Raw genomic sequence first — 24,627 nt, 5'->3', positions numbered from 1 at the left:
AAGTGGGCTCTGCTTTTGGACCGAGAATCACATGAGAGATGGTCTGTGGTGAAGGAAACAGGAGAAGGAGGCTCCTTCTTACCTCCCCTCTCCAGCAAATCCTGCCTAATCTGTGGAGCCCTCAGTGCTGGAGGAAACAGGATCGCATCCTATCCACCAGACCTGTTTCGGGAAGGATGCTCAGGATGAAAAGCCTTAGCACACAGGACCACCCATGGCAAACAGCCCTTTGCCCTTCTCTCTCGCTACACTGTCAGCAGATCAGTGACTTCCCCCCTTCTCTTTCTGGGTATTTTGTGTATTTTTGTCTTCCCCAAAAGGCTCTGCCTTTGTCAGTCTCAAACTGACAATCTCAGACTGACTTTGTCAGTCTCGCACCTTACCCCAAGGCAAACCAGTGGCTTTTGTTTGGTGGGTGTCAGATAAAGGGGTTGTTCCTCAGACAGAAACGTCTCCAGCTCCTCACAAACTCACTTTCCTCCAGGCCAGAGTCGCTTAGAAGTGATGCCTTTGGCATTTTGTCCTCTCCATCTTCTTAATGGCTTACATAATTTTATGCTATGCCAGTGCTGTTACTGCAGCCAGGTAGAAAAACAGGGCATTACAGAATGGAATCCCAACCCAAATTAAACATATCTGAAGTTGAGGATAGTTTTGAAGATCCTGTGGATTGTCTTAGGTCCTTTATGAAGACCCAGATGCAGTTTCAGACCCTCCTTAGACATGGTCCCAGCCCAATAGTCACTCAAAATCCTTCCCAGTGCTTCCCTCTCAGTGGGACAGTGCTGGTGTGGTTCTGAGCCCATTCTGGGCTGCTCAGGGAACAGGGTGCTGGAGTACTCAGCAGCAGGATTTTGGGGTGCTCGGGAGCAGGATTTTGGGGTGCTCAGGGACAGGATTTTGGGGTGCTCAGGGGCAGGGTTCTGGGGCTGGAGAGCTGTGACAGTTTTCCTCTGCTCACATAGGGTGACCCTCACTTATCTCGGTGCTCTCTGAGCACACAGCACTGACGCCTCCGCACCTTGCCAGGCACTTATCTCAGTCAGCAGGTGCCCTTCACATCTCTGCAGCTATTTATTGCTGTTTGCCTATGCTCACCAGGTATCCGGGCAGGTACACTGCCTCGAGAGCTCTATCTCATAACCACTTCCGCCGAGAAGGGCTGGAGATGAAAGGCTTCCCTTGGGTAGCGGCAGAATACCCGGAATTAAGGGGTGTAACAGGGGTGTGAAGGCTTCACACAGGGTCACAGCACTGCCTGGGGAGCTGTGGGTGTGCAGAGAGGGGCATGGGCCTCTCAGGGTGCTCTGTGCTCACTGCTCCAGGAAAAGAAACCAGACAGTGCCCTGCTGAATCCATAACCAGGTCCATGCTGGCTGAAGACAAAGACAGGAGAGGGGAGGCAGGCAGGTGGTTTGCAGTTTGTTTTCTGCACATTGTCCCAGGATTCAAATTTAAAGTTTTGGTACCTGCCAAGTTCTGTGTTTTCAGAGCTTATTCAAACACATTGCTTTTCTTAAAAACAATGGGAATATTTAAAATAAACAATTTGCTGTCTCTGTATGATGCTGAACTTCTTGTACAGTCACGTTTTATACCCAGGGAGTTCTCAGAAGACTCATTAAAACTTTGCTTAATTTGATTGTGTTTATTTGCAGCCTATTTCATGCCTGAGTGCTTCCATCTCTAACACGTTCCCTGAACCTGGGCGCTCCATGAGCTGCTTTTCACAAAACTGTGACCCTGTGTAAGCAAACAGACCAAACTCAGACAGTGCCAGGCCTGAGCTGTGCCCATGAAAGCCATGGCACTGTGCTGCTAAAACATATTTGTTATCCCAAAATTAATGAACGATATAAAAATAATCAAGTAACCAGGTATTTCCAGCCCCTGGGTCCCTCTGCTCCCCTCTGGCACCCAGGAGAATGGAAGTCAGTGATTCAGACCTGCAGCCCAGGCGGCAGCAGGAGCTGGGTGGCAGCTTTCATCAATAAACTTCTCAACAAAAATGCAGGTCCTGATAAATTCCACAGGAAGTTGCTCAGAGAGATTTCAGTTCAGTTCAGGTTGGTTCCACTTGAACTGAAATGTTGAGTTGAACTGAACTATATTGTGTAATCTTGAATCGACCTGACGTTAAATTGCAACTCACTCAGCAATGGAACATTGCAACGAAGTTTAGTTCTGTGTTCCACATCGCTGGCCTGTGTGTGAAACTGGAATTCCTGTGGGATGTTCCAACACAGTCTCACAGACATCCTGAGGTGGGAAAGATCCCAGAGCTCCAGGAGAGCATTCCTGGATGGCATGCATGGGCTGGGGGACCTTGGAAATCAGAACTCAGAGCTTTGCCTAAGGAGGTGGAATTCAGTCTGAGAGAAGCACAACACGGGATGTTCTTACATCCTGGATTCAAAAATTTTTGTTATTTTCCACCAGTTTTTCTTTAGGTGATTTGAGATGGAAACAGCAGCTCCCGCCCCCTGTTCCTCCCTTTGGCTGAAATGAGCCATGGGAAGGTTTGTCCCCTTGGCTGGAGGAAGCCAGGAGTGCCCAGACAGAAGTGTTGGTGAGTTCAGGGTGGACCTTTCCCAGCTGCACTTCCCAGTCACATTCTTGCGCTGACGTCAAAGAGGCACCCTGACGTCTGTCCTGCTGTCCCTCTGCCTGGCAATGCCACCCCGAGGTGCCTGGGGAACCAGCTCTGGCCTTGCTCCTGCCCAGACCCCCCTCTGACATTTGGGGACATCCAGGGGGGTTTGTGGTGGAAGTCAGCAGGGTCGCTCCAGTGGGGTGTTGACGCTCTCGTTCCTCAGGCAAATATAAAATAGCAGAAGTGAAATTGTGAGTAAATTCCTGACCTTAAGAGAGGCACCGAGCTGGGATTCTTCACCCAGCAGAGTTCTTCGAGCCGGTGTAGGGGATGCCCTGAGAAACATCTTGTGATTTTGATCTCACCACCAGGTTATTAACAGATCCTTATCCTCCGGAGGGAGGAAGCAATCTGTGCAGTGCCAGCTGCCCATGGTGGTCACCCACAGCAGAGAAGGGCACACCCAGTGTCACTGGGAATTCACCTGCTTTGTGTCCACATGATGTCCTGGCTCTCCAGTTCTTTTTTTGAGGGGAAAAAAGAAGAGATATACAAAATTGGCATTTGCCCTGCACTAAACAGTTGGACATCAGCAAGAATTTTGTCAGGCATTGGAAGGGGCTGCCCAGGGAGGTGGTGGAGTCACCACCCCTGGAGGTGTTCAAGGAACGGCTGGATGTGGCACTCAATGCTCTGGTCTGGTTGATAGGGTGGGGATCAGTCACAGGTGGGACCTGGTGACCTTGGAGGTCTTTTCCAACCTAAATGACTCTATGATTCTATTCCATAAAAGCATCTTCCTCATCTTGGAGCCCAGGAACTGAGACATGAGGAAGGAAACAGACCCAGAGAGGCTGGTGGGGAACAATTAGGCTGGCAGGGACGGTGACAGTGACATTTCCCTTTCCAACACCGGGGTGAGAAGGGCAATCTGGCTGATTTGCCACTGACCACACACACTGCTGGTCCCTCTGTCCCTCAGGGCAGGGCTGGGCAGCTTCCCATGGGATCTGCTCCCTCCTCTCTGCCCACACTGCCTGGGCTGTATACAGAGGGGCCGTGATGAACAAAAGGATCATTTCTGTCCTGAACATGAAGGAGACAGTGGTCACCTCAGAATGATGGGTGGGAAAGGAGAGGAGATAAAAAATAGGAAGAAAAGTTTCTGGGATATTACAGAACTGTGCCAGGGAGGGCACAAGAGCACCAATTGTGTCTAGAGATGGTTTGAACCTCTCCACACAGGTGGGCAAAAAATGCTGGGCAATTCCCTCAGGATATCAAACACTAATGAGCAGTGAATCATTTAGAGACATTACAAGATATGATTTAGGGAGATAAAGAGATATGAATTAGGGAGATAAAGAATTATGACCCCCTAAAAATAATTGAGGGTTGAAGTGTCCCTGACCATCCAGCAAACATCCTTCCTGCAAGCTGTGTTACTTTATTCAAAAGGTGGAAGGTTTAACACCAATCTGCTGCTGTCTTTGGATGAAAACTGGGTATAGAAACTGGAAATAATCCCATCAGTGGTTGCTCTAAGAACAGCTCTCTGTTACAGCTCTGGCATTTCTCATGCCTGGGATTAAAAAATTGTAATAAACCCATGATAATATGATTTTACACTTGGTTTCTGTTGTTACTGTCACTCTCTCTGATTTGGCTTTTCCTTCTCCGAAACTGGTACCAGAATGAAAATGGCTTTTTCTTGACTTTTTAACAGAATCGGGTGAAAAAAACAAATTGAAACTGGTTGTTGACAGAAATTACTGGCTTCTGGAGTCATAAGTGAAGCTGTACGTGATAAGATACAGCAAAATAAAGCACCAGCCTGATACGTGCAAAACCACTTCAAAAAACCCCTCGAAGACTGTGGAAAAAGAAACGTCAATGTGAAAGAAGGGAACTGAGAGCACAAACAGCTAGACAGGACTGAAGCAGGACCTGGGCTTTGAGATCTGAGTGCCTGATGCCACTTGGTCATCAGATCCCACTGGGAAAGGTTGGCCAGTCACGGTAAGTAACACTCTGCATATACAGCAGGGATTTTAAAACCAGGATCCAAGCCCTGGACTGAGCATTTGAAGTCTTGAGCAGTTGCTGCAACTTGTGGAAGGCACTAACAGTCCTGGCTGCAATGGGTCAGGATGGAACCGGGACTTGATAGGTACCTGCCTGGGAAAACACATGGAATTCCAGCCTCTCTGACTGCCTGGCATGATTGAACCCTCACTTCTGCAGCACAGCAACCACAGTTCTTATCCAGGTGCCTGGAGAACTCAAAGCCACAGGTGAGTGACCTGTGAGCATCTCACCCTGAGTTGGTACTTTGGTGCCACTGAATCTCACTCTGAGCTGATACAACTAGCAGCTCTCAGGGTGAGGGGAGTTGAACTCCGGCTCTCAGTTGTGCCATTTCAAGCCCTGAGCAGTCACACAGAACATGAGCTACCACAGCTACTGTTGGTCCTGTACAAGGAAAGCACTACTCACAGTTTACAGCCAAGGGTAGGGCTGTGTGACCTTCTCTGGGCAGGTTAATGGGGACTCCTGGTGGCAGTGCCTGTTGCAGCTCACACACCTTTGCCAGCACGTAACATGTACCAATTCCATCTCCAGTTGGCCATGAGGGGTGCTTTTCCCCAGTATTCCAGCATTTGGGACTGCTGGGAACACTTGTCAGTTAAGGAAACGAAGGGAGGTCACACAGGAGCAAGGACAGTGCCGTTTTGGTGGCAGTGGCAGCATGGTGGGAGGTTTGGATTGGTGGCTGATTATGCGCGCTTTGAGTAGCCCTTGATAAATTGAGGGAAAAAAATCCAAAATAGCTTTAAAAAAAACCTGAACAGCAAAGCCTGCCTGGCTGGGGGTTCAGGGCAAAACCTGGTGGAAGAAAAGGAGAAATAAACCATCCCTGGCTTCTTGGGGCAGGGCAGGCACAGAGGCTGGCTGCACTTGGAGCTGGTGGGAAATGGGAAAGCACATCCTGGGGTAGAGAAGGAACCTTGACCCTGTTCCCTGTGTGCTGCTCACCCACACCTCCTCTTCTCAGGACCCTCCTCACCCCCAGCTTATCACAAGTGTGGCTGTGGGTTCCCCCATCAAGGGCTCTGTGCCCCAAAACCCTCTGAGGTCAGGGTTCAAGGTCTCTCTGCTCCAGCCCTGAGCTGTGTCACGGCAGCACAAGGCTCTGAACAGGCTCTGTGTCTCACACACATGAGCTGCCCCAGCCACCCTTCGGGTTTGCTTTGATATTTTATTTCTGTAAAGCTCCTTTAATCTGTTTTATTTCTTTCTGTCACCAGCATAATCCTCTCTGTGAGCAGTGTCTGCAGCTCGTTTGGCTCCAGGCAGAGCAACTTGGCAAGACTTGTCCAGGTGATACACAGGTGATTTTTAATATTTTTTTTTTTAAAAACCGTGTTTGTTTCTCCATAGGTCTTTTATTCTCCTCTGAAAGTTCAGCTGCTGAACAAACACGAGGGTTTTGTCTTTCTGGGAAGCCAAGCTCAGTCCTGTATGTAGGTGAAGGGTTTGGAAGGGATTTGGGTACATGAATCTGTCGGAGGTCCAGGCTCTGGGTTCACTTTGCCTGGTGAATCATTTCTGAATAACCTCACAAGGTGCCTGGTTCATATTTAAACATCCAAATCCCTTCCAACACTTACCCTTTGGGCCTGCTGTGTGCTATGTACCCGTTACTCTATACCAGCTTTGTAGGTTAGATGGTTTTTGGGGTGATAAAATCTGGTAATTACATTAATGCAAAAAAACCCAAAACCCCAACAATCCCCAAAACCAACAAAAAAACTTTAAGATCAGTTCTTTTTTTAACCCAGGCTTCTTTAACTTTTACTTAGTCTGTTTTTGTGGTGAGATAAAAGCATATTTTTGACAACAACCCAACACAGACAAGAACCTTTGCCTGCAGAGCAAACCAGCAGCAGCACCAGGGTGATGTCAGAGGTCACAACGCCTGAGTCAGACTCGAAAACCCCTCTTTTTTCTTGAAAACAAACGGAAGAAAAACAACTCCCTTGCATGATGCAAGGCTTGGATTTGCCTCTTCACTTCGGTCCCCTGGGGGTGTGAGGGACTTGCCAGCTCTCAGCACCCCATGGGGGATGGCTGCACCCCAGATCTCCAGCCTGCACCCACCATCTGCCAGACAATACCCAGGAAACAGAGCAGCTCCAGCGAGACCAGCAGCAAAGCAGGAGAACTCTTCCTCGTGGGAGAAAGGATTCCTGGCCCTGCTGGGGACCTACAGGTGGGCACAGGGCCCACCAGGCGCTCCAGGTTGCTCTAGGGAAGGGTTGCTGCAGGAGCCAGGTTTCTCCTGAGGCCAGTCCCTCTCCTGGGCTGGGTCCCAGATGCTCCTGTCCCTTGTGGGCACTTCTGCCAGGCACCACAGGGCTGGTCAGTGCTCCAATGCTGCCCACACACATTGGTTCAGGTTCTCATGCGCTTGGACAAGTTTTTTCATCCGTGAAGATGACACCTACACCCTCAGGTACACACCCTGAGCTGCACACACCCGTCTTTGCCAATAATTAGCTATTTACATACACCTTGAGAATTTGGAGCAGATGAAAAGCACCCCCGGCCTACAGAAGCCAGGGCTGCTGAAGATAAAAGCTGTTGCACAACAAGGGTTTGCAGCACCTCAGGTGTGGAGCCTCACCTGGGCCCCATGGAGTCAAGGGAGGGAGGGGGGCTCCAGTCCAGCCAGCAGCTGGTACCGTTTAAGAACTCAAATCCTGTTTGTTTATTTTCCTCTGGCTTGAGATGTAGAACAGCTGCTGAAAGCTCTGAACCAAACACTGGCATTACCTTAAAAGACAAGAACAGACCACTGTGAATTTAAAAAAAACCAAACATGTTGGATTTTATTAGTTTTAGACCATTAAAAAAAAAAGGATTTAAAAAACACCATCTGATAGACCCATTGCTCTGCAAAAACACATCGGTTCATTGAAACATCATGTGTTCTCTCAGTTGTAAAGTCAAGAAGTGGCCCACGGCTGTTGTTGTAATTCAGCATATTTTTTTTTAGGGCTTTTGCTTATATAGGGCAAATTGTGGCCTTTTCAGTACATTTGTAGAGTCCCCAGAGGTTCTGAAAGCTCATGACAAGCAAAACTACTATTTTTTACCATTTGTGCCATATCAGTGACTGTCTGCTCAGAGAACATGTGCGTGTTTAAACGCTCTCCTGCTCTGTACTGTGCCAGGTCTCTGGCTGAGGCCACACCAGGGTCTCTTGGTAGCAAATAAAGGGAGTTAATTGGTAAAGAAAAGCAAAGGCTTGTTGAAAAGAATCCTGCACCACAGAAAAAAAATCCCTCAAGATGTGTCATTTCCTGCAAGACTACACCGAGTCTTTTGGAACTGGATCTCCTGACATGCCACACACAGTCATGAGCAAGTTCCCACCACCGTAAAGTAGCTACTCTAGAAAAACAAGTTTCACCAAAAAACCCCAAAACCCCAGACTTTCAGCCTCATTCTGGAGCTGCTCCTGAGAACCGAGAGCTTTCTTTCAAAATTACAGACTGGGGCAGCTGCAGCAGAACTGCCCTTGCCAGCATGGAGAGCAGCTACAGGGGACTTACGGGGTTTTTAGGTAAGGAGAGGCTCCAGGTTACACCCTGGGCAGGCATCAGGTCTTTGCTCCTTACAAAAACCAGCTTTAAGTGCCTCAGCCACTCTCCAGATAGCCAGTGCCACTGCCAGGAGCAGGTCCCTTGTACAGTCAGGCCAGGACTGCAGCACAGGCAGGACAGCTGCACCTCACTGCTGCCACACAGGGGCAGGAAGAGCCTTTGGGGAAAACCGCCACTGTGTCCATGGCACCAGAAGAAAGGGAGAAGGCCTGATTTCTCATATAGAAGCCAAAATCAGTGGTGTCTTTCCAGGGAAGAATTCCAAGCGATTCAAACACCCCTCCACACTGTAACAGCTGTGTTTAGATGCACGAGGTTCCCTTTCTGCCTGCTGCAAGACACCCTGTGCCTCTACAGGCCCCTTCACATTGCTACGCTGATAACCTGATGTGTCATTAACTCCCGGTGTCCTTTGGAGACAAGTGACAGAGGCAGGGAAGGTACAACAGCCGCGGAGCACGTTCTGAAATCAAACAGTACTTCATTACAGAGACACAGGAACCGAGTCAGTGATTATTCTTTCTTCTCGCCCTCCTCAGCGATGGGGTCTGCAGGTGGCTCCTCCACGGTCGCGCTGTTGCTCTCTGAGCCGGTGTTGCTGTCGCTGGTTCCCTCCTCGGCTGTGCTGTCCACCCCTTCCTGCCCGCTCTCCTTGTCCTCTGGGGTGGAGGTTCCTTCTTCACCATTCTGCTGGTTCTCTGTGCTCTCTTCCGGGTGAGGCTCTTCTGGAATAACACAATTATCTGTCATTTATATGACAATATTTGCTTAGATTGTGCAAACAGGATTTAGGGATAAACAGAAGCTGTAATGAATCCGAGTATTCCATAGCAATTACTTCTGTCACTTAGAACGTGCAGTGACATGCACAGCTCAGTGATCTATCAGTGCTGAGGATGCATGTGGTCCTGCCACAGCATCCTGATGTCAGCCACAGCCACAGCCACCTGACCTCAGAATTCCAGCCATAAGAAAGCCATGTGTCTTGTTAAAGCAGAAGCACTGGAATTCAAAACCCCTTGGTTCCTGTTTCCTTACACTCCTGCTGTTGCAGTAGTGACTCACTGATGCACCAGTCACTAAGGCTCCTGAATCCAGCAGCACTTCCTACTGTCCCTGTCCAGAGCACACAGCAGTTGGAAAATCTGCCTGACAGCAGCATAGGAAGCAGTGCTGTTGCATCCTCCTGGCTGCACACTGACACAAGGAAACATTCCCAGTTGCTCCCAGTTAACCAAAGTCTAACTTTGGGTTTAGTATTTTTTCCCCTGGGTACCTCACACACAAAGCATGACATGGGCCTCTGTGGGATCTTATTCTCTCCTCTTTTAAAAAATCAGTAATTTAATGAGAAGAAAGCAAATGCCTGTGCTCACCAAGATGCAGTGAACTGTTCTCCTCAGAGAATGCTGATCCTTGTCTGCAGATGTTCAGATGCAGTTACCTGTTTCCATTGGAGTGCTCTCCTCTTCCTTCTTCTCCTCCCCCTTGCTGGCTGCCTGCTCCTCCTCAGCTGCCAGGCTGTTCTGACTGCGCTCAGCTTGCTCAGCTGCTTCCTTTTCCCTTTCCTCCTGTCTCTTGCGAGCCTGCTCCTCAGCTTGAGCAATTTCAGCTGCAATTTTTTCCATATCCACTTCCACCTTCAAACTGCATAACTAGCAATCAAAAACAAAACAAAACTAAGTTCTTCAGCTCTTTTACTACCTCAGTTACCCTGAGAAATAAACCATCAGTAAACCCCAACGATGAGTGCATTATCCCTACATGCAGCACAGTCCTCTTGATTTGACAAAGTTTATATTAAAAGTGACTAGAGAGGGAGATACAGGCATATTAACAAACAGGGGAGAGGGAATAAATAAACAACCTAAAACTTGTTATTTGAATGCAGCTAAGGAGAGCAGTGTGTCCTCCACAGTGGCTTCAGGCCACCTTCCTCAAGCTGCTCTGAGTGAATTCACCCAGCCCAGACTGGAGGCACTTCTAAACTGTATAGATTAATTCACCCCACTAAAGGTCACTGAAGGAGCAGGAAATCATCTCATGCTTTGTACCACCCACACCAGGGCACTGCCCTAGCAGCTGGGCAATTGCACAGAACTGAACACAGAACTGAAGCACTTGCACCACTGGGGAACCAGCAGCTTCCTCAGAGTAAGTGAGAAAAAAGAGTTGTACCCTTTTAAGCTCGTTGTTGAAAGATTCTGTGCTTTCCAAAAACTTCCTCTTCTTTTCCTGGTGACGCTCCTCGATTTGCAGCAGCTCAGCTTCAAGTTTACGCTGGAAGTGAAACAAACAGCAAGAACCTCACTGTGCAGTCACCTAAGAACTGGGCAAAGGTACAGCTATGCATACAAATTTTCATATGGGTTTATTTTTAAATATTAGTCTAATATGTAAACATCCTTCTCCTTGCCTTTGATACCCACTAACTCAGAGGTTCATACTGAAAAGAAGGAACAGTGAATGGGTCTGTGCATATTGTAAATGAAACACTGTGTACCTGAGGTGAAGCTTCCAGCATCAAATCTGCACATTTTCTTTCCTACTCTGCACCCCCTAGGTCTGTATATACACATCCTACAGGTACAGACACACCCTCCACATCAATTATATTCTTTAACACATAAAGACCACAATTCACAGGAAAGAAGGGCAACCACCCCCTCCACCCTCCAAATCTTCAGTAATTAAAAACCCCCCAACAAATCTCTACCTAACTCTGGTCTCGCTTCATCCACACACACATTGACCATGCTGAAAGGGTTCTTTTGGTAACATGAGTGTTTGGAAAACACAGGCATGTGCCCAAAGCTGGGTGAAATGTGCAGGTGTGACTTCACCAGGTATTTTGTATGAACTTAACTTTCAGTGAAAAATGGCAGAATAGGGACAATTCACTGCAAAAAAGGAATTGATACAAACAACACCATGATTTGTCAGGTACCAGAAATCACAACCCTACCAGTACCTGTTAACCAGCAGACTCACACCGCATACAGAGGATTGTGTGCAATAATGAACAACTATGGAATTAACACTAAGCATATCCCAAAGAACAATATACAGTTTAACATGATCCTCTGTAACAAAATAGCACAGAAGGTAAGTGTCACGTTCTGCAGTTCCCAAGAAATCCCAGGGATTAGCTCTTAGAGCACACAGAACACTGACACCCAGCAAGAACAGTCATGTAGGTGATCGGATGATCCACGACTTGGAGTCCAGCCCAACACCACTGCTTTTTAGCTGCATCAGTGTCCTTTCTCTTTACCTGATGAACCATCAAAGACTGAACCTGGCGTTTCAGGACTTGCATTCTGGCTGTGGTGACCACGGAGCGGACATCGGGCACCACACTCTCGCTCAGGATCTCGCTGATGAGCCGGTGGTTCCTCTGGAACCGAGCTGTGGCCGTGTGCTTCATGGAGAACCCATCGTCGTAATCTGGAACAGGAGTTCAAGGCGTAACTGCTTTGATTCCACAAAATGAGGGCCAAGTCTAATCCACATTACCACTCACTAAAAACAAAATATGAGCCCTAAGACCAGTAGCTGTCACATCACAAAGTTCACAGGAACACACACAGAGCCATCAGGGAATGAGAGACTGAAACAAAGTGAGGCCAGAGCAGCATTTACCTGGCACAGCTCTGAAGGCTGATTTCACATGCATTTCCCACAGCTGAAATTGGGACTGACCTAGTTATTCACTCTGTTGCTTTCCACATTTCCACAGTAAGAGGGACTATTAATACACCAGAAGACCCTTTCCTGATTAATCATGTTTCCAGGAACAAAATGCAAGCAGGACAGTGACTCCTCTATAAATAACCTTCGTAGCACAGATCAAAAACACTTATTTTTTTGAAACACTGAGGACTGAAAGCATGAAGCAGTGAGACATGTTTACTCATCACTGAAAATTCACGCATGTATTAAGAGTATTCGATTATTTATTAGTAAGTGCATTTCTCTAAAGAGAAACCAGTTATGCAACAAGTATGAATTATCTCCCAGAATGTTATATAGAAAAGCCCAGAAGTTTAATTTGTTTTACAGTAAGTATTCTTACTGGAGATGACTATCCAAACTATTCACAGAAATCTTAAGAAGCTGAACATGATGCCAGCAGATACTACCAAGGAAGAGAACTAGTTAAATGAAAGTTTCTTTATTTCAAAGTGTTATATTCAGTTTCTCATTGAAGTATCTAATTAAACAAAGCAAAAAAGAGGTAACTGCTGGTTCTGCCTGAGTCTGCTTGGCTCAGGTAGCACAGAACAGAATCTCAAGTCCCCAGGTTCCAGCTATTCCAACATGAAATGTATTTACATAAATGTTGCAATTACCTCACACGGGGGAAAGTGCCGTTTGCCATGAGCTTTATCTCAGGGGTGTGCTTTTACAAGGGGGAAGGAAAAAAAGGGTGTAACTGAGTACATTTTTCACCCTCAGGTTTCAACAAGTATTTGGTGATGAATTTAAAAGCAGCCATGAGGTGTGTGAGGCTGACTTTTCCCACTGGGTGGGGTGCATTTCCTCGCAGTCAAATAAACTTTCAGAATTTTCTCATCAACTTGTCAGCAGCAAGGGCACCTCACTCCCTAAACAATCTCAAATGACAGTTGCTGAACACATTCAAAGTTCAGGTGCTCTTAATCACACCAGAACCCTACCTGTCAGATTTATGTGCTTCTGGTAATAAAGCACAACATTCCGTCCAAACCGGATTAAATCAGGCATCTAAGCCTTTTCTAAAGCATGTGCTAAAGTCATTACGAAGCTGTAAGCAGACTGATTTGGTTTGAACTATTAAGCACTACTTCACACTTAATTAAGGGTTGGAATAACTTCTGCCACGGGTGCCACCTTACTCTTGGGAGCAAAGTCAGCTTTATTAGTGGAATAAAATGTGATAAAAAAAATCAGCATTAAAGCACCAAGGCAGAAATGAAGCCACGTGAAGTGCTGCGGAAGGTGCCCACAGGTGGTTTTCTATCTCCATGGCTGGTCCTGCCATGAGGGGGTCCCACTAGGAGTGCACACAAGCTCCTTACCATCAGGATCCTCTGCAGGCTGGATGCTCATGTAGGGCTCCCCCTTCTCCATGCGCGACTGCCGCTGCCGGCTCTCCTCTTCCAGCGCCGCCTCGGCGCGGCTCTTGGCGTTGATGTAGGCCAGGTAGGCAGGGGAGTTGTGGTAGGCCTTCATGGACTCGTTGTACTCGATCTGAAAGGTGACCAAAATGGTTTGATTGCACCACTGGGTGATTCCCACCTTGCCCCAACTGCGCTCTGTGTAGCTCACACTGTGGTTACATAGATAAAGCTGAATTGTCTGGCTGAGATACAAATGACCAGATTCTCTCAGTCTTTCTTTTTTGCAAATTAGAACTTCTTCTATAGTCATCTGTGTTTTAAAAACACAGCTGGTCTTTTAGGTCCTTTTCAGTTTTACTACTTGGAAGTCTTATGATAGCTTTGTTTTCTGAGATTTGAAATTCAAACACTTCAGAACATTTATGATCAAACTCTGGTAAAATGAAATTAGCAAACGAAAATATTCTCAGTAATTCTCTGGAGTCCTAACTAAAATTGTGATTCTGATTTCTTCTCTTTCTTTATGCCAGTATGTCATGAACCAGTTTTCAAAATCACTTTAGACTTGTCCATTCTTTGACCCATCCCTGCACTGGGATGGCACAGAAAGCTGCAGCCAGGCTCCTGTCTCCACCTGGCAGCAGGACAGCAGCACTACTATTACCTTCTTTGAAATACCTTTTCCCTTTGAATTGCTTTCTTTAATCTCACTTTTAAGATTTTGTACAATGATTTGAGGTATTTCCAATGGAAAGTGGATATAATCTATGATATTGTTAAAGGTATCTAAAACTCTTGTTTACGATCAGGACCAGAATCCTTCTGCCTTGGCACTGCACAAATAGAAACCAGCTGGCCCCTGCCCCAAGGAGCTTACAATCTAAACATCATTACCAAGTTAAAAATAGAATTCCTGGATTTTTTTCTCAGCTAGGAGCACCCAGCTTTGCAGTACTTCTCTACTGCCTTGGAATAAAACCAGCTGAGATTTGACCACGTATTCACAGCCTCAGGTGCCTGACAGGTGTAAGCACAACATACCAGCTAGACAATTCTCCCTTTGTACCTGAGAATCACAAGAACAGTCTCGTACAGGTGCTCAACACTTACCAACCTAGACATGAGGTAGCGGTCATCTCTTGTCATTAAGATCAATAAAACCAAAACAAAAGCACAAGAAAACCCTGCAAGTGGTAGCATTTTCTATTAAGAAAGAAAACATTAATGCCACAGCGTGGAGTTCCACCAGGAAAACCAAACCCCACGTGACTGGAAGTCTCTTAGGAACACGTTCATGACAACAGCAGTAGTTGCAGAGCACCAGTTTTGAAAGAGGATTTTGGTGTTGAGACAATCTTTTCAATACTGATGTTGTACAATCAAATCCATTCATTACACAGTTAAAATCGACACTCAATTATAAATACTTCATTTTGAATTAGGTCTAAAAACTGACCAGTCACAGTTGATGCACAGTTATTTAAAAAATCTAAGAGACGTGTCAGGACAAACTTCCATTTAAGTTACATACAGGGCTCTCGTGAATGCCTCAAACACCCCTGCATGGGGAAGATGAATTTTTCTTCTCAGACCAGTTCCTAGAAGAATCAGCTGTAATAAACATCCCAGATTTCTTCCATTTACCTTTTCAGCTTCATATTCATTCAAATACTCTTGCTTCTCTTCATCAGTGAGATCTCGCCACATTCCTCCAATAATCTTGCCAATTTCCCATAACTTCAAATCAGGATTGGACGCCTTCACTTGGTCCCAGACCTTAACAGAAACAGCTGGAGCTTTACTAATGATATCTAAATACTTCCAAATTAAACATTTTATATTGTCATCTCAGTGTTCTTTCTGGAATCACCATGAAAAACAGGATAAAGTTAGGAATGAGTCTGGCTAAACTATCTGGATTATTTTCTGGGGCAGGAAGTCAGTAGGAAGCCAGCTACTGAACCAGGCAATTGCTGAGTGGCTTTGGTCTCATGGGAATATTGCTTTTAACCCTCTCAATTCTCTTCTTAAATGCACATCGCTGCATCTCGGGGAAAAAATGCTACTGAGTAAACACATCCAGCAGTAGATTATGACAAAGAGACTGAGCTTTTCAGATCAGAATGTAACATTTCACAATATTTCAGTCTTGCTGATCAATCTGAGTTCCAACAAGTTCTGACTCCACCAAAAAGGTTTCTAACTTTATAGGGAAAAAAAAAGGAGAGCTGCCAGTGTAATTTCTTGCTGCGCCACTTGACTTTTTTTTTTTTTTTTGTGTGTGTTGATGTTTTTTGGCCTAAGACAGACATGCTGGTAAAGATACTTTACCAGAAGTGGAAGAAATTCCTTCTGGCTCACCCGCTTCAGCCAGGCTGCCATGCCCTCCCCATGCCCCATCAGATTCCAGACTCCACAAGAGTCTCTCTCCTACTTTCTGTCAAACAGTTCACAGAATAGCGAAGCGAACGTTGCCACGGGCTAGGGTGGTGAAGGAGAACATGCAAAGTCCACTCATTGCTACTCTTCAGTCCAGCTACAGCACTGCACCAAGCCCAGAAAACGCAAGGAATACTTCCTTTATATAAAAAAGTTCTGTCAGTAAGTCACAGGAACTTCTGAATGTGGCAGGGTGGATCCTTGTCAGCAGACAGTGGTAGGAATTAGCATTTTAGCAATTTTCCCCCCAGAAATTGGCAACTGTGTGACCAGACTACTGCTGCCTTTGTTCTGCAGGGCAGACTCTGTACTTTACATCCCCTTAAGAGAGCGCAGGCTGTTAGGAGTCAACGTTTAGAAGCTGAAACTAAGATCATAGCAATTAATTGTTAGCACAAACGAACACTGACTTTATTACTGATGGACACTGTAATACCCACCTTCCGGCTGTACCTCATGTAGGGCATCAGGGGCTTGTCTGGGGGTTTGGGGGGCTTTGGAATGGTAATACCAGAGGAAGCCTATAAAAGAACCGGATAAATCCATTTGTTAATGGGATCGCTAGACAGTTTCTACACCAACTAGTTTTGGAAAACACTCATTCTTGTGTATTCACACACCCCCACCAAGAGAAGCAAACAACATCACCAAAAAAATTACCCAGTCTGTAAGTGAACAAGCACTAGCTGGAGCTGGTCCTCACAGGAATAATTTCCAATGTAAGCTTGTTATTTTCTCTGTAAGTTTATAGAGCACTAACTAGATAAATCCTCAAAAGGGCTCCATATTCTTAAAACTGAACTACACAGCTTAGGAACTGACATGGAGACACCAATCCCAGCAGGGTGTTTTGTCTCACTTCTGATGACCAATTTCTTTTACCTACATTGATAAATTTAAGGAGTGTACTGTACAGGCGAAAAAAGATAGGAAGAAAGTTTCAAAGCATTAAGTTAGAGATATTATCAAATAATTTTAGCAATTATTTGTCTGCGAAATTTGTCAGTGGTAATTTGGAGCCAATTAACAGACTCTATGAAAACAACCCTATGCAGCTAAGCTGTAAACGTGTGTTCTACTTGTAGCCAAGCTGTAATGAATTGTCCCCAATTAGCCTGGAACATGCTCCTGTGCTCAGTCTTCCTTTGGCTATAAGCTGCCAGACACAGGGCTGGCACCACACAAAAGGCCACTGAGCTTTAAATGCTGCTGCTGCAAAGCTGCTGCCTCCCCTCCCTCAATCCACGAAACACCTGATAAGGTTTGCTCCTAAAACAGTGCAGTGACATCACAGCCCCTGACAACTGCAGGGTTTGAAACCCTCCACCCTTCCAGCACTTCCACATGCCAGGAGTTCTATTAAGTGGGAGCATTTACATGAAAATATAAAGCAGGTTCAAGATCTTTCAGGACTGTGGCCTGTTGATCAATATTTGGGTGTAGCCCAGAAGGCTCATGTTCAATACTCAGTTTTCTATTTTTTCCTCCTGATAGTTTTTGGTTTTTTCTGAATTTATGGAGCTCTATGAACAATGCATACAGAACTGTGTATAAATAATGTGCATGAGGTATATGCATTACCAAAATGTATACATAGATACACATACAGATGGGTTGGAAAAACATTAACGGAAACTGTTTAATGCTTTTAAATTAAGAGGGATTTAAAGACACCATCCATATACTGGGATATGCATGGCAGAGCAGGTTGTGTATGCTTGTGACATACAGAAACAATGGAAGTTCTCAGACAAAATCTGACTTAAGTCTTGTAGAAGGAAACAGTGTCCATTCAGACAGTCCATTCCAGCTTGTAGGGGAAGGTCCTTTCTGTAAATGCTTTAACAAATTGAACTTCATGTATGAAGTCTGAAAGTAAGTTTATAGGAGAGGCATAAAAAGCACCATGTGTTTGGTCCTTGAGAAATCTTTGTATCACATTCCAAACTGTTCCGAAGTTTTGAGGTACAAAGTTTTACATGGATAAACCTTAAAGCTGTGAGATATTTAAGAAAATATCAGGGAATTACTCTATTTCTGTTGTGGTATGAAAGTGTTACATTTCCACTGTCTATTTTTGTTTCCTAACAGCATCCAGTGCTCAGGACTTGATTCATGTTTGAAAGAAGCTGTCACCTCCCTCATCACTTGTCTCCAATTCACTTTGTTTACTCCATGAAAAATGAATGTAACGTCCATTTCCCACACACTGACATATATAGGAGCAGAAAGGATTCCACTTTATTATCATCATCACACTTTTGTTGAAAAAATAATGACTGAACTTGGGACTGTGCAGTTATTACCAGACTAAGATTGGAAAGAAAAATAAAGGCCTGTACTTCTCGCATGGCTCAACAGGATGATGCAATGACTATTAACGATCTTCAGTTTGCAAAATGTTCCTCCTTATTTCTGTGCCAATGAATTTCAGCAAAAAGAGCAGTTCCCTCCCTCCAAGAATTCATACCCAGCTACAGAATTTTTTCCTATGCATGCAGTGGTCACTGAAGACCACAAAGTCAGTCTTTTTGGATGTGTGCATTATACACCATTACCAGTTTTCCCTGCTGAGTAAAAGCCCATTTTCCTGCAAAAGGTTTCAGAGTGAAGGGGAAGAGGGGGAGGGTGAGGAGTAAGAATCAGAATTTGTTTTTTCTTTCTTTTATAAAGAAGTGGCAGCAGCCAAGACTCCGAAGAACCTAACCCTAAAGCCATTTCTGGTCAGTTCCTGGTGTTTGCCGGAGGATGTAATAGTTGATTCTCCTACCGTGACCCGGCTGTTGGTGCCCGGGTTCCCTCCCAGCCTGTAGTTGTTGTAGGCCAGATGGCTGTATGGATTGTATCCCACAAACCCTGGGGTGCTGGGCATTTGCTGATGGAAACAAATGAGACAAAAACACGAATGAGAAATGAGCTCAAACGAGGAAAACACAGAAATGAAAATGAACTGCAATATGGCATGCAAAAGCAACCAGAATTCAAACACGCAATGAGGTGTAGCAGTTGGTGTCTTCCCAACACACACAACTTACTCCAGTATCAACCTAGTAAGGAAACAGGACTTTTAAGCAAAGGTGTCACTATAAATTTCTGTCTGAAATTGGTGATTTTATTTCTATTAACTGTGTAACTCATTTAAACAAGTACTCTGTAAATTCAGCTCATGGCTAATAAAGTTTTCCAACAGAAGCCATCATGGAATTCAGAAGACTCTTGTCTCCAAAGGGTGAAAGGTACAGGGCAGCACAGCACATAGGGATTGGGCAGAAATCCCCAGTATCCACATTTACTATGCCAGTGAAAATTCCTGCCTGCTTTTCTTCCCAGAATTCTGCCTTCCCAACAAATGGGGCCAGGGAGGAAATCTCTCAAAGCACCATCTGTGCACCACTGCCAGTGGCTGAAGACAACTCCCAGAAACACCCATCTGTTATAAGGCAGGCTGTAGACTGACAGAGCTCAGGAATTCTACATCTGCAGTAATACCTGTAAGTTAGAAACTTTAAACTAATCTGAACACATCACCAAATCCAATACAATTCAGAAGTTAATCGACACATCTTCATTCATTCATGAAAGTGGATTGGTATGTTCTCACCTCAGCCACACAGGAAAAAAAAGTCTTGTTTCTTTACATTCCCTTCTCACCTATCTATGGACACTCAAGTTTCACCAGGTTCTCTGTATTCCCCATCTCAAATAAATTTCTTTTTCCCATTATCCCCCTTCCCCAATCAAATTCTGTTGGGAAAACAGATCAACTATTTAATGGTAATTTTGATTAAGTCCTGACTGTGGTGGTTCTACGATTCCATTAGGACTCACAAGAGCCTGTAGTGTTTCTGGACATTTAAGTGTCATTCCCACAGTGTCCCACTCTCCAGTAGCCCTAATAAACATTCCAAGAGTCTTTCACAGGGATTTGCTGACTGGACCTGTTCCAGATTACAGCTATAAAAATTTGACAAATAGGTTAAGGACTCGAAAAACTAAAGAATGACACATCCAAACACCGAACAGAAGTGCCCTAGGAGCTGACTACAGTAACTAAGAAGGTTTTAGGTCAATACACACACACACTGCAGGAGTTTACTTCTAAACATACAAGTGCAGAGGAAAATTATGCTTTAACAGTCAGTCTTCATTATAGGTTTTATTGCCAAGCTTTTTAACTCAGTCACAGCAGCTGATGTGTTCATCTGTATGCCTGGGCTCATGACATACACATTCACTACTTCATAAGACACTGTTTTACTACAGTTCTTTGTATTACCATAACAACAGGTTTTGAATATGTTGAACTACACCTCTTCAATAAAAGCAGGTGACAATTGTAATCTCCGTCTGCTTAATTCTTTATTTCTGCAAGACAGGATTTAAATGTTACCAGGGAACTACCTTGAATCACATGGAGAATTTTTATTTCAGCTACAGTACTGCAGTTATGAGAATTACTGGAATTTTGGTGACTGCAGCACCTGGAACTGGCTGTGGAAGAACAAGCAAGGTTATTTGGCTACTTTGTGACTTGCATTAACAGAGCACAGACCATCACCTGAAGGACTGTATAAAATATAATACAAAATGTAAGAAAAGATGCTTGTAAGACAGTGCATGTCACTGGTTGCAGTTCTGACATGTGCTTCATGTATCCTTCTGAAGGACTGTACCACACCAACATCAAACATCTGTATCCATGCTAAATCCCAAAGGAATCGCATGTGTATGCACAGCTCTTGATGCAGGAATCCAGTGGTCAGAGTGGATCCATTATGTTCCTTTTAACACTGCCACAGATCTATTTTGCTGTGTGCAAAATGAAAACTCCGAGCAAACTATGCAAATCAAGTTTTATTTAAGTAAACTTGTAAAAACATAACTTGTACGTATGCATTATATACTTTTCAAGCCTCTTCCTGTAAAGTATGGCACAGTAAATTTGAAGGTTCACATACCTTCGAACTATTGGACACACTATTGGGTAACGGTTTTCCAATTTACTTTGGTAAAAAAAATTCACTATAGCATCTTTGCTCATTCTTCTGTACAAAAGATGTGTCCTAAAATCCAAACTATTCAGAAATGTGACCAAAGAGGAGCATTTGCTTTCAAACAGTTCTTTGCCAACAGCACGCTGGTACTGCAGCACCTTTGTACTTCCAGGAATGTCACTGGACAGGATTCAAAGCTCCTGTTCATGTTTTCCTCAGTATCACGCCACATCACTTTACTAGAAAGTAAAACATTTCCCATGCCTCAGACTCTAAAATACCAGTGATTTCAAGGAATGGAAGACTGACATCAGGTGTGTTTCATAATTCTGACCCAATATAACAAGATTTTTCGTAATTCTACATTCCACTGAAAAGCAGATCTGTAAAACAGAAACGTGGAAAAACGCACTGTCTGCCCATGATTTGGGCACAGGCTGAGCAGGATGTTTTACAATTAAATATATAATTTAATTCTTACTATTTCAGTCCTGCTACGGCCCTCTGTGAGTCGTTTGAGACAAGTGATTGCCCACAGATAATTCAGTGTCTGCAAGATCCAGCCTTAAAGGCGAAACATATTTAATCAGGTTCTCTTTCCCAAAATTCTTAAAAAAAATTAATTGAAATAATTCATATCACATTGATTAGTATAGTGTTTCCCATACAAGAAGGTGATGCAACTCCACAATTATTGTTCTGGGAAGTTACTAAAGGCTCTGTGTTAATGAGAAAAATCACTATACTTACGGTTGCAGGAGCTGGGGTGGGAGGTGGGGCATAGGATGGCCTTTCTGTTAAGATAGAAATGTAAGCACATTTTTTTTTTTTTCTTGAAAACCTGAAGGAATTCTTAAGGCATCTGCTGTGGCCAAACTTTTTAAAGCCATTTACAAAAACAAGACAAATTCTACTCTGAAAGACTTTGTGTTTTGCCACTGAAGAGTAAAAGGCACCACAAGAGAAAGAAAAGAAAGAAAAATTGAAGCCCACTCATTGCTCTAGCCCCAGCCTTTTATTCAAGCAGAAGACTAGAGAATATGAAATCCATTTATATGCACACCAATTACAGGGAGGGAAAGCAAAAATGCAGTCAAACAGGATTTAGAATCTGTGATATCTGGATTTCCTATGAAAACAATATGCCAGGAATCAGCCACAGCAGGATTTAAGGCCAAGAGTTTAGTCACTACACTTCCTGTATTTTTTTTTTAATGCCAGGAATAATGGGATTATCTCACAAACAGGTTCTGCTGAAGCAGATCTTTAAATCATCAAGTTAAAGGAAGAAAAATCTGAAAAAAACTTACTTGACATTTTGACAGTCAAATTTTCAGCCACCTGACATTATATTTGTACTTCTGCAAGACAAAAGAAGATCACGCTAGTAAGTGTTGTGCCTTTGTTCCCTCAGATCTTCAGTTGTTATCCATACCACTGATTATCAAAGTCTGTCAATTTTGGAACACAGACAAAAGAATTTTCAGAAACCAAGGTGTTATCTCTTCGAAAAATTAATGGACTTTTCAAGGAATCTGGCCTTAAATAGCTGTGCCAGAGCACACAGGTTTAGGTCATCTTCATGTAAAAGGGTCTAAGTAAATCTATTTTGCCCCTTAAGGAAGAAAAGGGCCATACCCCATTATTTCACACTCGTCTTTCAGAAATCTGGTATTAATAAGTAAATGACCAAAATAATAAATATCCTTTACAGTGTACATAAAACAAGCACCGAGCCCGGCAGCTGCGGTCTCACAGGCAATGCTTAACCTTTTAGCACCGAACCCAGCAGTGCGTCCGTCAAACAGCGCTGTAACAAAGTGTTTTTTCGGCCTTTCTCTTCAAATAACTCCACAGCAGCTGCAACCTCCTTTAGAATCCCGACTAACGACGTGCTCCGGGCTCGCACCCGGGGCTGCTCGGGGAGATCGAGCGAAGCCTGAGCGGGCCCAAGGCGGCCACCGGCGGGTTCTCCCGCCCCACCGCTCCCTCCCCAGGCCCGAGGGCCCTCCCGAGCCCCGCAGCGTTCCCGGTGCGGGGCCTGGACAGCCCCAAGCCCTGCGGTCAGCGCCGCCGGGCCCCCCGGACTCACCCACTCGGCGCGGCCGCGTTCCCTTTGTTCCCACGGGCCGGGGCGGCGGCGGCGGCGCCTGCGCACTCCGCTCCGCACTTTCGACACGCCGCCCCCGGCCCGCCGCTGGCCCCCTACTCAGTATGGGGGGTCCTGTTTGGCTGTCCCGCGCCCCACCGAGGGGACAGGGCCGTCCCCGCGCCCTCCGGGACGGCGGCGACCCTAGGCGCCGTGGCGAATCTGCGGGATGCAACCCAAGTGCCGCGCGACTGGCGGCTCTGACCGCCATTACTGGCGCGGAGGCGCTGCCTCGCCGGGTGCGGGATATCAGCGGGGTCCTGAGGCGCCCCAGATCCGCAGTGCTCAGCACCGCGCCCGTCCCCTTCCCCCACGCCGGGTACCCCGGTCAGCCCGGTCACGGTCCCTCGAGTAGTGGCTGCTGGTGGCGAATCAGCGGCGCAGAACGGGCGCGCAGCAGACGCCTTGTGCCCGCTGCGCTTTAGCGCCTTTTCCCCCTCACGGGCAGCGCGCGGCCCCTCAGGGCTTTTGGCGCCTTTTTCCCCTCACGGGCAGCGCGCGGCCCCTCAGGGCTTTTGGCGCCTTTTTCCCCTCACGGGCAGCGCGCGGCCCCTCAGGGCTTTTGGCGCCTTTTTCCCCTCACGGGCAGCGCGCGGCCCTTGAGGCGCCCCGGGCTGCCGTGAGGCGACGGGAAAACGCTGCGAGGTCACGTCCGAGCTCAAATAAATCCCTTAAAGGCAGCGATGGAGTCAGGTGAACCGCCCGGCAGTGCTGGGGGATCCTGGTCTGTGCACAGTGTGGTGCTGAAATGGCGGTTGGGGATGGCAGAGGTTCCAGAGGCTGTTGACAGGAGCAGGACGAGCTCTGAGGGCAGTAGGAAGGTGTGGGGGAAGGCCAGAGGAAGCGGATGGCGTTAGGGGCGGCTGGGAGCGCGGCGAGAAGGACCCCGGGTAATAAATATGATAATATATAATTGTCAACTAAATCAGCCTGACCAACTCAAAACGCTCTGCTGCTGAATCACACAGGATTATAAATTACCCAGTAGTCTGGAAGCAGTGGAATTGTCCACAATTCCTTGCAGAGATCAGCAAAAGTATCACACACAGGTAAAACCCTCACAAATATCAAGGTGAACCAGGTGGCTCTGAGGGTGTGAGGAGGATGAAGAGTTCCAGACCTCAGCATTCAGCTTTAAGAGCCTTTTACACTGAAAATTATCAAAGTGACTGAATTAAATATGAAAACTTTGGCAGTGAAACGTGACATGGAAAGTTTGATGTTGAATGTTTGATGTTGAAATGGAATGTTTGGTGTTGAAATGCTCTCACATGGCCAATGAGATATATTTCCACGCATTCATGAGGCAGAATTTGTGTGTATCTGAAGGAAAGCCAAGCGGGATGGTACCTGCTGTAACCCAAAAGGATGGCAGAAGGCATAAAGAAGAAAAACTAACTGAACATGTATTGCTGCAAGTTTGGCCCATTTTTCTTGATGCCTACAGTTCCACTGGCCCAGTTTGTTTTCATGCTTAAAAAACTTGTTTTTATGAACAAATAAAGAGACAAGAGTTCTGCCCTCATCCGCTTAGACTCTGCCCACAATGGACATTTGTCAGAATAATCTGTGACTTCAATCTGATATGAAAGCAAGAGTTGAAAACATTCCTCAGCCAGCAAAATACATCACTCTAGTTCACCAGCTTCACTGGGGCAGGAAAAGGTAAAGAAAAGGTGAG

At 45.6% G+C, this 24,627-nt stretch overlaps 1 protein-coding gene and 1 long non-coding RNA gene across 7 annotated transcripts; one reads left to right on the top strand and one right to left on the bottom strand.

The window, feature by feature from the left end:
• The first annotated feature begins 4,536 nt into the window (after window positions 1-4,536).
• LOC146426611 (uncharacterized) lies at window positions 4,537-8,821 on the top strand. The gene is made up of 3 exons (XR_014856721.1): window positions 4,537-4,887; window positions 5,902-5,985; window positions 6,528-8,821. It is a non-coding gene; the product is annotated as an uncharacterized LOC146426611 (long non-coding RNA).
• On the bottom strand, window positions 7,455-23,032 carry SMARCE1 (SWI/SNF related BAF chromatin remodeling complex subunit E1). Of its 6 annotated transcripts, none has more exons than XM_085083651.1 (11): window positions 22,890-23,032; window positions 22,108-22,158; window positions 21,548-21,591; window positions 18,574-18,678; window positions 16,244-16,324; window positions 15,009-15,140; window positions 13,323-13,494; window positions 11,537-11,709; window positions 10,441-10,542; window positions 9,707-9,917; window positions 7,455-8,984 (listed from the first exon to the last, which is right to left on the bottom strand). In XM_085083651.1, exons 2-11 carry the CDS (start codon window positions 22,112-22,114, stop codon window positions 8,776-8,778), a joined length of 1,236 nt encoding a protein of 411 aa, XP_084939777.1. In that variant the 5' UTR covers window positions 22,115-22,158; window positions 22,890-23,032; the 3' UTR covers window positions 7,455-8,775. The 6 variants fall into 6 exon arrangements, with proteins under 6 accessions (XP_084939777.1, XP_084939775.1, XP_084939776.1 ...); XM_085083649.1 differs by having other exon boundaries at window positions 7,455-8,987; window positions 22,890-23,029; XM_085083650.1 differs by lacking the exon at window positions 22,890-23,032 and adding an exon at window positions 22,568-22,700 and having other exon boundaries at window positions 7,455-8,987.
• Between the last annotated feature and the right edge of the window lie 1,595 nt (window positions 23,033-24,627).

This window comes from Lichenostomus cassidix, chromosome 27 (genome assembly GCF_008360975.1).
Source record: "Lichenostomus cassidix isolate B80296 chromosome 27, HeHo_3.0, whole genome shotgun sequence".
Lineage (NCBI taxonomy): Eukaryota > Metazoa > Chordata > Aves > Passeriformes > Meliphagidae > Lichenostomus > Lichenostomus cassidix.
This window is presented reverse-complemented; position numbering and strand designations above follow the sequence as displayed.